Genomic DNA, 14251 nt, shown 5'->3' on the forward strand with positions numbered 1-14251 from the left:
CTGTGTAATTAATATCAAGCTTAATAGAAGGGTTTATTCGTGCCCACCCCAAAATTTCATTGTTGATATATAAATAATTGGCCATAAATAAAATTACAGTTTAAAAAATATATACTCGAAATTAATTAACTTCTTTCTTATTCTTTCAGATTCTTCAGTGTCAAGAATATTTTTTGTTAAAGAGCAAAATCAATAAACCAAGAAATATCAACACAGAACTTCGCAAATCGATAAAATAAAAATACGAGTAATAAAAAGCGCGGGATCTCTAAAAAACAATCAAAAGGAAATACGTCGTAAATATATAGATTTTCCTCCGTCGTGAATTTATAATAAGTGTGCTAATTAATTAATATTATATTTTTTAATTATAATTTAATAAATTTCACATATGTATAATAATGGAATTAGTTGTAAAAAAATCACCGAATACTGCTTTACGTAGCAGTACAACAAAATCATCATCAGCATCAGAGTCATCTACTACAGCATCAGCTAATGTAACAGATGGTACTAATAATAATCCATTTCAACGACATGATGTACAAGAATGGTCACGTTTAGATTCAATTACTGGCATGATAGAACATGCACGTTTGCAACGAGATCATTGGACAGCAAATACACATAATTCAACACAACAGTATGGCAAAGTAAGTGGTTTTTAGATTTGTATTTGTTGCTTAGTTTTATGATCAATATAGTTATCCTTTTATGTGCAGCTGAAAATTAAGGGAAAAGTTAGTTTAATCGAAAACTATTGGTCAAAAATTCATTAGGCAAAACATACCATTACCATACCGCAAGTTGAAGAAATAAGACTTTTGAGGTCGTAATTTAAAATTACACCTCCGATTTTTAAGGGCCCGAAAAAAAGGATAAACAATGATTGGAATAGTTCAAAATATGAGGTCCAATAGTTTTGTTTTTCTATTACTATGATTATTCAGCACGATTGGCTATTACGAACTTGTAAGTGCGCTTATGTATATGAATTTCAAGACCACACTTTCTGACCAAACTGACTTTTTTCTACACCCTTATACGAACTGTTTGCGTCAGATCCCGTAAAAATCGGAAGTGTACTTTTAAATTCCTAGCTTTTGGTCATTTTTCAGTCTAAGTACCTCGATTAAAAGGGAAGTCTGGAGGAGGTGCATTGAATATTGTGTCCTTTCAGCTCTACAAAAAGCTGGCTTGATTTTAATTGCAAATAAGGCGCTTATGAAATTTTACAGCATGTTCAAATTACCCCCTATACATGGAACATAAACACTTGCTGCGAATCACTTTTGTGGCACGCTAGAGTGGTGCTATGGATGGATCCATTAAACTATGCAAGCCACAAAAGTCGGTCTTATACCGGTTTTATTTTATAACTTTTATACATAAATCGAATCAAGACAAATGTGTTAATTTTTAACCTTCGAAAAACAAAGAGGCATGGTATAAGATTATCTTTATGTTTGTCTGTGGTATTGCACTGTGTAAAATTTGGAACCAATTTTTTTGAAAGATAATTTGATGGAGACTTTTCATAGCTATGTTCTAAGTTCGAGTTTAGGGTTCCATATCCGATAACAACTAGAAAAAAGGTAATGATCTTCAAACGGCTAAGCAGATTTTAAGAAAAAATTAAGAATATTATCGATCAAATTAACCTTTCAAACAAAAAAGCTAAGATGCCACAAAAAATATTAATTTTAAAATTTTTAAAATTTTTAATTTATGTGTATTAAAATTCTGGTTTGTATATTGCCTATCAATTTATCTTCAATAAAAATTATCAATTTTTGTTGATATTATTTTAATCGAATTTAGAAATTCGATAAGATGTCATTAAACACAAGTGAAAGTAAAAACTAAAGCAATTAGTGTAAAAATATAAACAATTTTTATGTTTTACAAAAAAAAAAAAATAAATATAATCGATACTATTTAGAAATTGCATTAAAACAAATATCGTGACTGACTGCCTTCTGTTAATTAACTTTGATTGGTCAATTAAGAAGTACATTAAAGATTTTAAAAATAGTTTATTGTACCTTATGTTTTAGTTCATGGTAATTTTCTATAGGTTGAGTTAAGTTCATTAAACATTTTTTTTTTTTTTTTTTTTAATATATAATTAAAAGCTACTTTAGAAAAATGAAAGTTCAGTCAATTTACTGAAAATAATTTACTATAATATTAAAATATATTTTAGTTTTCATTTTATTGACAATTTTAATCATTAAATGAAACCAAAATTTTAAAAGCATGCAGTATTTTTCAAAATTGCAACTTCATGGTTTCCAAATTTGGCACAGCGACTGATATAAACGAGTAACTAACACGGAAAATGGGAAAAACAACTCAAAATTAGTGAGTTTCCTAAAAAATCTCATTCAAATCGAGCAAAATTTGATCAAGATATCCAAAAAAATTAATTTTTTATACTTTATGACGTCATTAAAATAAAAAAATATTATTTTGCTCTACCACGCCCAAAGTTTATCCTAATTTCATAAACCAAGTATGTAATTGCACTAATTTGACCATACTTTTCCAATTTTTGTTCGAATTTAACGTAACTACAATATTTTCCAAAATTGAAACTTCATGGTTTTCACATTTGCCTAAAAGACTGATATAAGATAGTAACTATCACAAAAAGTGGGAAAAACGACCCAAAATTAGTGGGTTTCAAAAAAATTTTATTCAAATTGAACATAATTTTTCCAAGATACATGTGTGTCTCATGTGTTCCAATTGTAACCTTCTATAGCCTCGTGTCTAGCTTGCGTTATCGATAATCCTACTGTGACTTTAGTTTTGTAACATATTTAGAAATTCAAAAATTAAATATGTCGAACACACTAAACTACCTTGTTAACAGACAATTGCCTAATTTTTTTTTTAAAACCCTAATATATCCAAGTCTCGTCATATCCGAAACCATATTTTACAAAGGTAAAGCGGTAAAATCAAGGTTGTTATTCTCCGGATTTATATTACCTTAGAAACCTTCAAAAATCACTACATAGTATAAAATAAAGTCGCTTTTTTCTGTCCCTATGTCCCTATGTCCCTATGTACGCTTAAATCTTTGAAACTACGTAACGGATTTTGATGCGGTTTTTTTCAATAGATACAGTGATTCAAGAGGAAGGTTTTTATGTATAATACATCCATATTATAGTAGAGTAAGGGGTTGAAATAGGGGTTGAAAGGGATATGCTTCAAAAACTAAAAAAGTTGTGCATCGATTAAGCTCAAATATTGACACGATATACAACCAGCTTCAAAGATCTATTGTTTTTATCTACTTTTAACCTTCGGAGGGTAGAAAGGTGTAGCGAGAAAGTGGGAAGGAATTATCGAATATTTACAAATATACCTAAGTGGGGTATCAAATAAAAGAGCATGACGTGTACATTACAAAACTGTTATCCAACGCAAAGAAATTTGGAGGGAGGGGTGCAAGTGGGGATGTTGCCCAGCAAAGCGGGTAGTTCACAGCTAGTATTGATTAAAGCAACAAAAATTTCCGCTTTATAACATAAATTGTGCTGTAATTAAATCTAAACCAATAAATTAAAATAACTTTTCAATTACTTATCAAACAATGAAATAATATAACAAATACAAATTAAGTCATACATTAACGAAAAAAATTATTATATAATTAAAACACAATTAAAATATTAAAAATAGAGACTTAAAATACAATTAAAACATTTAAAAAATAGACACTTTATAGTTAATTGTAGTTAATTGAAAAAAAAAAAATATATATATATATAGTAACAAATTTGTATAACCAAGATTAATTAATCTTAAATTTATTATTATTTAATATTTAAGCGACAGAATGAATTTTACCATACAAAAGAATAAAATACAAAACTGATATATTAATTTTATAAATGAACGACAGTCTGTTGAAAACTGAAGTGAAGATATTTTTAATCTGACGCTGAGCATTTACTTACAAAACCGCCAATAGTTCTAAAAATACAAATTTTCTCCAAGTCTCCAAGAGGTACAAGAGCATTTTGTTTATGAGGCGTTAAAGGGTTAAGTGTATTGTAACATTTAAGTACTGTGGCTGTATAAACTTTTCATAGATACATTTTTTTTAACTGTATACAGACTCCAACAGTTTTTTGGGACCATGTGGCTAGACAAAAAAAGTATCAAATTTATTTTAATATTAATAGTATTCTCAATAAGGCCTTTGTTTGTGAATATTTACGGTGGTCGCTTCTCAAAGTCGTCAGTTCGAAACCCATCCTCATCAATAGATTTTTAAAATCTTATTTGATAAATAACTTTCGAGTCGGATCTTTACTAACTTCTGATTACTGTTCATAAATGGTTTATGACTTAAAATTGGAAAAACATAATTTCTTTTGATTCTTTTGATTTTAATCAATAGTAATTAAAATTGTTCTGATCTATTCACATGAATAATTTAAATATATATTTTTATAATAGTAAATACTAATAAAATGTCTACTTTCATAACATGATCAACGAAAACAAACAAAAATTATTAAATACAATTGTATTACCATTCTTCATTAGACTTGCTCTTAATAATTTGATTCATTAGTTGTCGCTAAAGCTGGAATACCAGCTACAAATCAAGACTGGATTTGTTCTAGAAACTCGGCCAAGGTTTTGCAAAGGATGGAAAATCAAGGCTTGACAAACCAATGTTGGTCCTCAACTTCATGGTCAAATTGAAGTTCCTATTTGCGTTCCTATTTTTTGTGAATACCACATTGGTTGATTTTCCCTGAAGTTGAAGAGAAAACCACTTTATTTCGCTTTGTATTTCATTCGTTAAGTATTTACTTAACTTATCAATACACTCTTTTAAGGTCATTTCTATCTGCAAGAGGTGTCTAAGAATATAACACATTGGACAGTCCACAAAATGATAAATATGATAATATAATATAATATGTAACCTTGATTAATTTAGAGCAATTTTGATTGAAAAAAAATTTATACAACACATGGAACATGGCTGTAAAACTGGTTCGATATTAATAACACAAAGATACATTTAAATGATATTTTTTTGTTAGCCTATTCGTTGTGTGCGTAGTCATGGTAGGGATAATAAAATCGATGCCAGCGCTTTAAGTGAAAAATTTTGGAGATAAAGTGGGCTGTTATGACTAATTTGCAATTATTTACATGTTAATGATATAGAAACTGTCAAATTAAAATGATTGAAAAACACTAATTAATTAAACTTAATGCATTAAAAATTGTGAAAATAAGAAATCAAATTGTACAAATATTATTTTTCAAATGTTAATTATCGTAATTATTTATTTAAATTTGTGAAACAAGAATATTAAATTTTAAATGTAAGTTTTCAATGCAATCCACACAATTATATATGCATCCATTAATTCTATAATTAAAGTAGTGTATCGTTGTCATGGAAACGAAATTCACGCTCGGAGCGAATATATAAATTATTATAAAATTTTATATAGTGTTATGAAATTATAATATTTTTTGCAATGATATTTAATAAATATTAATTCAATTGCGGCGATGTCAAAAGCGAACTATATGTTTTTTTTTCCTACAATTTGCTGTGGTCGATTTTATTCTTTGTCTTTTCGTCAAAGGCTCTGAATATTTTAAATGAGACGGAATAATATAGCGACTCATACTGGCATAACTCTGTTTCCAAAGATGGAGAAATGGTTTTTTTACCCCATAATAACGAATTCAATGATTATTGGTATCGTTGATGAAAAAAAATTATGATAGCGATGATTAATAATAGATAAGTATAATATATATAAAAGAACATTAAACGTGTTTTCCCTGAAATGTGGTTTTACAAAACAGTCTCAAGATTCTGAAAAAACAATATGACCTATATTGACTTATCTTAAATTGTTGAAATTTTATGTTTTTTTAAAAATATTTTTGATAGTCTAGTTAAACACTAGACGACAATATTACTAATAAAACTTTATCTGATACTCTGATTTCTAGAGTCATCATCGTTAACGTATTGTAAATATAAATATATCTTGTTATAGGTATACTTTTTAATACTTGCTTATATGGTTTTTGCCATAGATAATACAGTTTCTTCAAAAAACAATCCAAAAAAATACAATCGAATTGATAACCTCCTCCGTTTTTGTTTGAATTCGGTTAAAAAATGTCGATTTTTAGTCTTATTATTTGAAAAACCGCTCTTAAACAATATTGCTTTCATTACCATTTTTCTTATAAAAGTTTCAGGTTTCAAAATTTTTAATTTGATGATTTGATATGATGTAAGTTGTAAAAAATACGAAAACTTTCAGCCAAAGTTGGTTTAGTAAACCGTAATATTTTGGAAATATCATGATAAATCATCTCGATATATAAATTAAAAATGAAATTTTTTTTAAATGACTCTAAAGTTCACTAGGACGTTAACACTACTATTGAATAGTCACTGACACTTTATCTCCATAAATATTTTCAAAAACAACATAAATTTTATTATTTATATTTTAATAAATTATAATAAAAATTATTGGAAAAATGATTCAATCATCAATCATCAATAAACACAAATAATGTTACTATCGATAAATAATTAAATAAATTGATTGTATACCATTTTTGAGTAGGTATGCCTATAGTTAATACAGAAATACCAACAGATTTTAAAATACAGCAGGATAAACGGTAGCAAATAAAAAATTAAAAAAGATCCCCTCTAAATAAAATCAATCAATCTTCATTATTGATATCCGTTTTTGTCTATGCACAGAATTGAAAATTTTCAGAGAATCAGACCAGTAACATCTTTTGTGATTATAACCTTTTGAACATGTTCAATTTCCTAAATGATGTTTTCAATTTTCATAACTAAATGATAACTGGAAACGAATATTGAAATCAAAATTTCAATAATGGGACCGAATATTCAAATCAAAATTTCAACATATCTTTACATTTTATAGTCAGGAAAATGTATTAACACTACTTTTAGATTAATGCCTGTGTGTACGATTTCACGTGAATGAAAGGTGAAAGATTGATCTTTAGGAAGAAGGGGTAGGTAAAAAAAATAAAACCTGAAACTTTTCTGGAAATGTTAGGAAACTTATAAGGTTTTAGAAAATAATTAAATAAAAATATTAACCCTCTGATCATTCTTTCCTGTAAAAGTAATATTTACAGATATATTTACTAGTAAGTAATGGATTTTATGGATAGAGTTTTAGTTTAGGAATTAAAAGAAACAATGAACTTGTTGAGTGGAAAATAAATCCATTCCAAAACTATCTGAAGTTGGTATTTTTAAACCAAGTATACACACTTTCTTCAATATTTAAGTTCATCTTGATCGTGTAGCAGTGAACTTAACTACTGGCATTCACCTTTACTGTTGGCTTTTATAACCTATAATACAAGAAGTATTATTTTATTTGTTCAAATAGATTATTGATCTTCAATATTACATATATATGGTACCTACATAAAATAAATACAGTTAGATGAATGATGTTTTATAACCTAACTTAACCATTTTTGATTAAAACTGTATATAATCGATCGTTTGTTCAAATTTTTAACACACTTCAAGTGTTTCACAATCAATTGTTTTTAAACGGCTTGCTTGCTTAGTCGAAAAAATTCTGCTGAATCATAAAGAAATATATGAAGAGATTTTAAAAAAGAAATCTTTTTAATCGAAGATGAATCATTTGTTGGTTAGTTAGTATCTCGGTACAGGATGTTCAAATCAAAATTAAATCATCCACCTTGGTAAATCAATTTTCTATAGAGAACCAAAATCTATGCACTAAAAATAGGACTAGGTTAAAGAAAATATGTTCTTAACATGGTAGCAAGTAAATATTTCTTGGTTCAAGAAAATTTTTATTGGTATACTTTACTTTTTAAGCATTATAATACTTTCTTGAATTAAGTATTAATATCTTTGCCTAGCGAGAGACTTAGTAATTATAATAACATCAACAGCCAAGTAATCGTTCTTACTTTAATCAAGAAATTTTTCGGTGTTAATTTTATTATGATATGCCTGAAATTTTTCTTTCTTACATACCGATTCAAATCTCACATGAAAATTCGTTCGTTGATCAAAAGGCTTAATGATTTTTATTTCAATTAATAGCCAAGACATTCCTTGAAAAGTTTCAAAAGACTTTAGATAAAATTAGCGAAAATCGCATCAATGTGACGGTAATCGCATGTTCCCGGTGGTAAAATTCCCCAAACAAAATATTCGCAAATTTTTCTAATAAATCATAATCATTTTATCTATCAAATTGTCTATACCAAAAGAGGAAGATTCATTCAACGTAATTGAAAGAATAACCGCACTTACTCAAGGGTAAATGTTACCAAACAAGAAGTGTCCCTTGAATCAACTGTAAAAGCGTAAGTGGTTTTAGTAATACAAATTCACCTTTTATACCATTTTTAGCAAATCGGTAACCCAAAACTCTAGACGAAAATTTTCTGTTACCATTTGAAGCTTACTGCTTGGCCAACCTGGGCAATCAAAATAGTTAAAGTCGGAAAAAATTACAGCGTGTTGGTTGAATTATAAACTTCTGGTACCACTTTCTTACTTAAGTTCACATATACATATGTTTTCATAGTCTTAAATCAGCAAACAATCATGTAATCATGGCACCATAATTTATTGTGCATCATTAATCATAATTTATTATATTAAATCAATCTCTTGATATCCAAATCGGATGATCTAAATAAAATTCAATAGATTTTACGTAAATCCCAAACCAGACAGTTATTTTACGTCGTCAATTAATCTTTCAAATTTAACACCTACACAATTTAGGCTGAAAAATGTAACTATATAGATATAAAATTTAATCAATGATTCGAACATCCTGTATTAAAGAATTATTTGTATGTTAATTTTAATATAATTTTAATTTAAGATTTGAATTATTGATTAAATTATATTTTTATTGATTATGATTTGTATCAAGAATGATTATTTGATGTTCAATAAATTTTGATTGAATACTCATCATTTTAATCGCAAAAAATCGATTGAATTTAAATTCATAATTTTTAAGGGTTCCTTTGCAAAATAGCAAAGGTAGAAGACTCTATTATTGATAGTCAAAAAATCGCCATTAATCGGTAACTAATGTAAAAAAAAAACTTAGATCGCTGAATCTGTTATCCAGGAATAAAAGAAAATATCTAAATATATTCATGACCAAAGATTCATGAATTAAAACGTCCTGAAGAAAAATATCGGATTGAATAAAAAATATGATTAAAAAAATTTTTTCAAGCTGCAAGCTGTACCAATGATAATCCAAACTATTTCATAGTGATTATGATTACATTTAACTCCAAATACGTATTCACAATACAAAAATTTATTGAAACTGAAATCGACCGAGTCGATCGAGTTTCTCGTTAATTTTCTTTGATATAATTACACATACCTGTTTAACATGTATTGAAATCTTTGAATCGCAAATCAGGTAAAGTCTACCCAAAAATAGTTTAGTCCCAAGTTTGTAACGATTAAAAATATTGATACTATGAAAAACATTTTGGTATAGGTTTTTATAAAATCACCTAATTAGTCCATTTCCGGTTATCTGTCCGTCTGTCTGTCCGTAAGCACGATAACTCAAAAACGAAAAAAGATATCAAACTTAAATTTGTATAGCGTGCTTAGGACGTAAAAAGTGAGTTCGAGTTTGTAAATGAGCAACATAGGTCAGTTGGGTCTTGTAAATCGTTAGAGATAGAACAAAAGTTTAAATGTAAAAAAATTTTCTTATCAAAAAATAAACCACTTCTGATTGAAACGTTTTCTTGTAAACTTCACTTATTTTCCACGAGGGCGCTAATTAGGTGCAAATTTTAGAGTATGTATTAATATGGGAATATCAGTAATGTGTTTGTGGCTATTTAAGATTGGATATCTTTCTATATTTACGTGACGTCAAAAAACAAACGATTAACACTGTCTATACATGGTATTTCAACAATTAACTCAGTCAATTATTTGTTTTCACTTGTTTTAAATCCAAATTGATCATTAATTTAAACAAATCATATTGCATTCTTAATTTTTTGTAAAGAAGATTAAACTGCCTTAAGCTAGCCATTATTTCTAGCATAAAGTATCAAATTTTATTCATAAAAAAAATAATAATGTTACTCTATTAAAAAACTTTCTTTATAATCACGTTCGATAAGGTTATAGGTGAATGTTATAAAGAAATTATTTTTTATTATAATCAATGCAAGAATTTTATTCAATAGATGTAATTTTATTTCATATGTGTTCACAATTTTATATGGTTGGTAATATTGTGTTGACCGGAGATGACCGTTCGATAAAACAGAAATATATTTTAAAAAATCAAAGAGTAAAAACACCTACACTTTTCATTCCAATTTCCAAATTAAGCATTTGTCAATCATTTTTTTAATAAATTTGAATTTAAATTGCTGTGAAATTTTATAATTATCTCATAATTCTTGTTTTAAAAGATAAAAAATTGTTTTTGTGCTAGTTCAAAATATTTTTATTAGGTAGTATGATCAAAAACCCACTTTTCTAAAAAATGAAATTTTCAAACGATTGTGAAGTGAAATATTTATATAATTAAATTGCAATTATTTAAAATGTAACGGGATAAAAATGTTGTTTAGTTAGAAAAAAAAACATAGTTTTGTGGCAAATCTTAAAAGTCGCTTTCTGGACTGCCCTAAAAAACTAATATTTAAACCGTCAGCCCTTGCGTAATGACCAATTTGCTCACGCTCCATTTTAAACATAAATAACTTGTATTTTGTCTCAAAAATTTTGACGTCAAAACACTTCTTCTGTTCTTAAAGAGCTCCAAATGGTTCATGGAATAGTGGCCGAGGATGGACCAACCATTTTTTGGTATTACAACGGACCCTGTGGTCTAAGTTTATCCCACCCTAGGACAGCCGCTCTAACCTAATGATATAAGGAGTAGCTTAGGCCGCTTTTATTTTAGAAAACGAATGTAATATTTTTTTAATTACAATATATGTAAATTAAAAACTTGACACTCATCAAAAGGTGTGTTTATTATAATCTTTTTATATAAACGTTGGTTTGTTGCATTGTAAGGATTAGTTAACTAACTTGTAATGTATAACCTAATGAGCTAGTAATATTAAATACTTATTTAAGTAAAACTGACTGAGTATGAAAAAGTGTGGGCTAAGTAGCAATACTTGTTATTACTCTATACTTACTTTTTGAAAATGTAATTTTTAACTGCATGCATAAATTTAATTTATATTCAATTAATTCTTTTATATTAAAATATAATTTTATATTTAAAAAAAGTACACAGTTTTTTATTGCATTTAATAAATAAAAATATATATTGTAACCTCTAAATACTGAACAGGTATATCAAAAGTTATTACTAGATTTATTTTTATTGGTATGGCTTTGTTTCTAAAATTGTTCATATTGCGAGTGCTATGGAAGGAAGATATTATGGAAAGATGATAAGTGAAAGCAAGAAAGGTGAAAGCAACAACGTGGTTGTTTTCAACTTCCTAGAATAGAAAACTTATTGTGATCTCTTCGAAAATCCAAATTGAAATAGAGGATCGGACTAAATTTGTTTATCATTTCAGATGAAGAATTCTCACCCCACGAATAGAAAAGTGTAGTTGGTTTTTAAAAATCTTTAATAGTCTGTAAGATATGACTGGTTAAAATTCCCTAATTAAACAAAGAAGAAGATACCCACTAGTGACGTCATACGTGAACATCGCCATAGAGATTACATATAAAATTTTGTTTTGCTAAAAGGATTGGCAACCTTTGAATGCAATCTTTGATTGCTTATAGCTTCTTCGTTTTTTAATCAATTTTAATTTCACTTTCAAATTTTGCCATGGTATCAAGTCTAGTATTACATATTTATGGATAATATGGCCCATTCGACAGGATTATTCACTATTTCAACATATCTTTACATTTCTTGGTCAGGGCAATGTATTTACACCACTTTTAGATTTGTGTCTATGAGAACACATGTGCTTGTGTGTTCGGAGACATTTGTTCGTCCACGCGAATAAAAGGAAATAGTAATCTCGGATTTGCACCAATCATTGCGTAATAACATCAAGCTGTATTGAAAAAACGACCAAGAGCGACGCGTAGGGATTGGGATAATTAATAAAGTTGTATAAAAACATTTAAACTATAATTTAGTCTCTCTTTTATCATTTTTTCTGTAAAACTAATATTCACAAAAAAAGTTACGATAATTTATTTTATGAATTAGTATTACATAAAAAATCATTTTTATCCAGTAATGAGTACCGATTGATCTCAGTACGCTCTGCATAGAAAGCGCGGTTTTTCCTCTAAGATAAACAACAAACATCCTTGTTACAATACAATAATTAATATTGCAGTGTTAAGACAGTTGATGATGATGATGAGTTCAGTATCTCCTAGGAGATGTTAGAGACACTTTTCGCCATTGATGCTTCTCTTTGGACGCATAATTCAATTGAGTGATGATCATTTTTGAATATGATTTTATGTTATCTAACCATGTTGCTTTTTTTCTACCACGAGATCTCTTAGACTCAAGCTCTCTAATTATTACCAATTGTTGTATTTTGTATTTGCTGCCTCTATTCAAATGTCCAAAATATGCTGCTTGTCGTCGATTGATCAACGTTACCAATTGGAGTCGTTCATTCATTAGCATTAGTACCTTGTCGTTTGATACATAAGTGAAGACAGTTAGGAAAAGTTATTTTCATCATCTGGGAAGTTTAACGTACGGACCATAAGGGTTACACTTACTTGAAAGATTAAAAGCTTGTTGTTTAAATTTGAAATTTCAATAGTGAATTGACCGGGTAGTAGCTAGTTAAAAATAAATTTATAACAAAAAATGCTCTCAGTTCCATCTATTTAATGCATAAAGAATTACAATAAATAAACATAAATGTTTGTTTCTATACTTAAACAACAACAATAAACAATTACGAATATGATTTCCCGTGTATTTATATACTTACTTCCATACAAATAAAATTTCTTGTATATACTTAAAAACACATAATTTAAGTATATTTATTGCAACTACTTATATTTTTACAGCTCATTTAATTCACATAACGTAAAATAAATTATTTTAATTTCGCCTACACGCCATATCTCTAAGTAAATGAAAAAAAAATATTATACACACAAAAAAAGTTAACTTGTTCATAAATTTTATGAATTCAAAAAACTTTAACCTCAATTATTTATATTTTGTACAGCAGTACTCAATTGCAATATTTTGCGATTTAAGAGCAATCTCTAATTAACTAACTTTTAATAAACTGGTAAAATTGATCTAGATGTTTTTTAAACATTTTTAAATAGATCAAAAATTGATTTTTTTATACCTATGTTTTTTTGCAAATTGGTCTGCTATTTACTAAGCTTCGAAAGAAGTATAAATGGAAAATTAATGCTTTCAATCAAATTTCCATCAAAATTGTAAGAAGACATAATTTTTCGACATTTAAATGAAAATTGATGACTCGTAAACTTGCCTTAAAATTGATTTTGCTCTATTACAGTCGAATATTATCCTATTTTAATAAACCAAGTATGTAATCCCTCTAATTTTGGGTAATATTTTTCAAATTTTTGATCAAATTTAACGTTACTGCAATATTTTTCATAATTTCACTATCATGGTTTGCACATTCGGCCCAAAGTGTTGTAAAAGCGACTTAATAACACAAAAAGTGGAAAATACTGCCTAAAGTTTAAAATTTAGCCAGGATATTCAAAAAATTCTGGAAAAAATTAAAAAACACCCTGAAACAGTACATTCAGACATTATTATAAAGCAAAATTAGGCTAATCATTCTGTTATTGCAGGTTGAGAACCTATGGTTTTTAAACTGATATCCAAAAACTAGTTACCATAAAAAGAAAGTGTTTAAAATTAACTGTTATTTATATTATTTAGCAAAAAAAAAAAATTATACACTTACATAAATTTTTATGATATATCAATGTCTAATTTGAAACGAAAAAAAAAACTAACCATTAAACGGTATTTAACTTCTTTGTTTTATGATTGATTAGTCAAATTTTTAATTTTACATATTTATTAATTTTGATAAATAATATTATGTGTACATAGAAAAAAGGTCGTTAAACTATATTTTTTATTATATTTTATTTATC

At 27.4% G+C, this 14251-nt stretch overlaps 1 protein-coding gene across 3 annotated transcripts in view; it reads left to right on the forward strand.

Moving 5' to 3' along the window:
- Positions 1-379: 379 nt before the first annotated feature.
- Positions 380-14251, forward strand: part of LOC123296987 (putative uncharacterized protein DDB_G0282133) — a 92070-nt gene continuing 78198 nt past the window's right edge. For all 3 annotated transcript variants that reach the window (XM_044878728.1, XR_006535209.1, XR_006535210.1), the window contains exon 1: positions 380-653. In XM_044878728.1, the coding sequence (XP_044734663.1) occupies positions 402-653 (252 nt within the window). In that variant the 5' untranslated portion in view covers positions 380-401. The remainder of the gene's footprint in view (positions 654-14251) is intronic.

This window comes from Chrysoperla carnea, chromosome 3 (genome assembly GCF_905475395.1).
Source record: "Chrysoperla carnea chromosome 3, inChrCarn1.1, whole genome shotgun sequence".
Lineage (NCBI taxonomy): Eukaryota > Metazoa > Arthropoda > Insecta > Neuroptera > Chrysopidae > Chrysoperla > Chrysoperla carnea.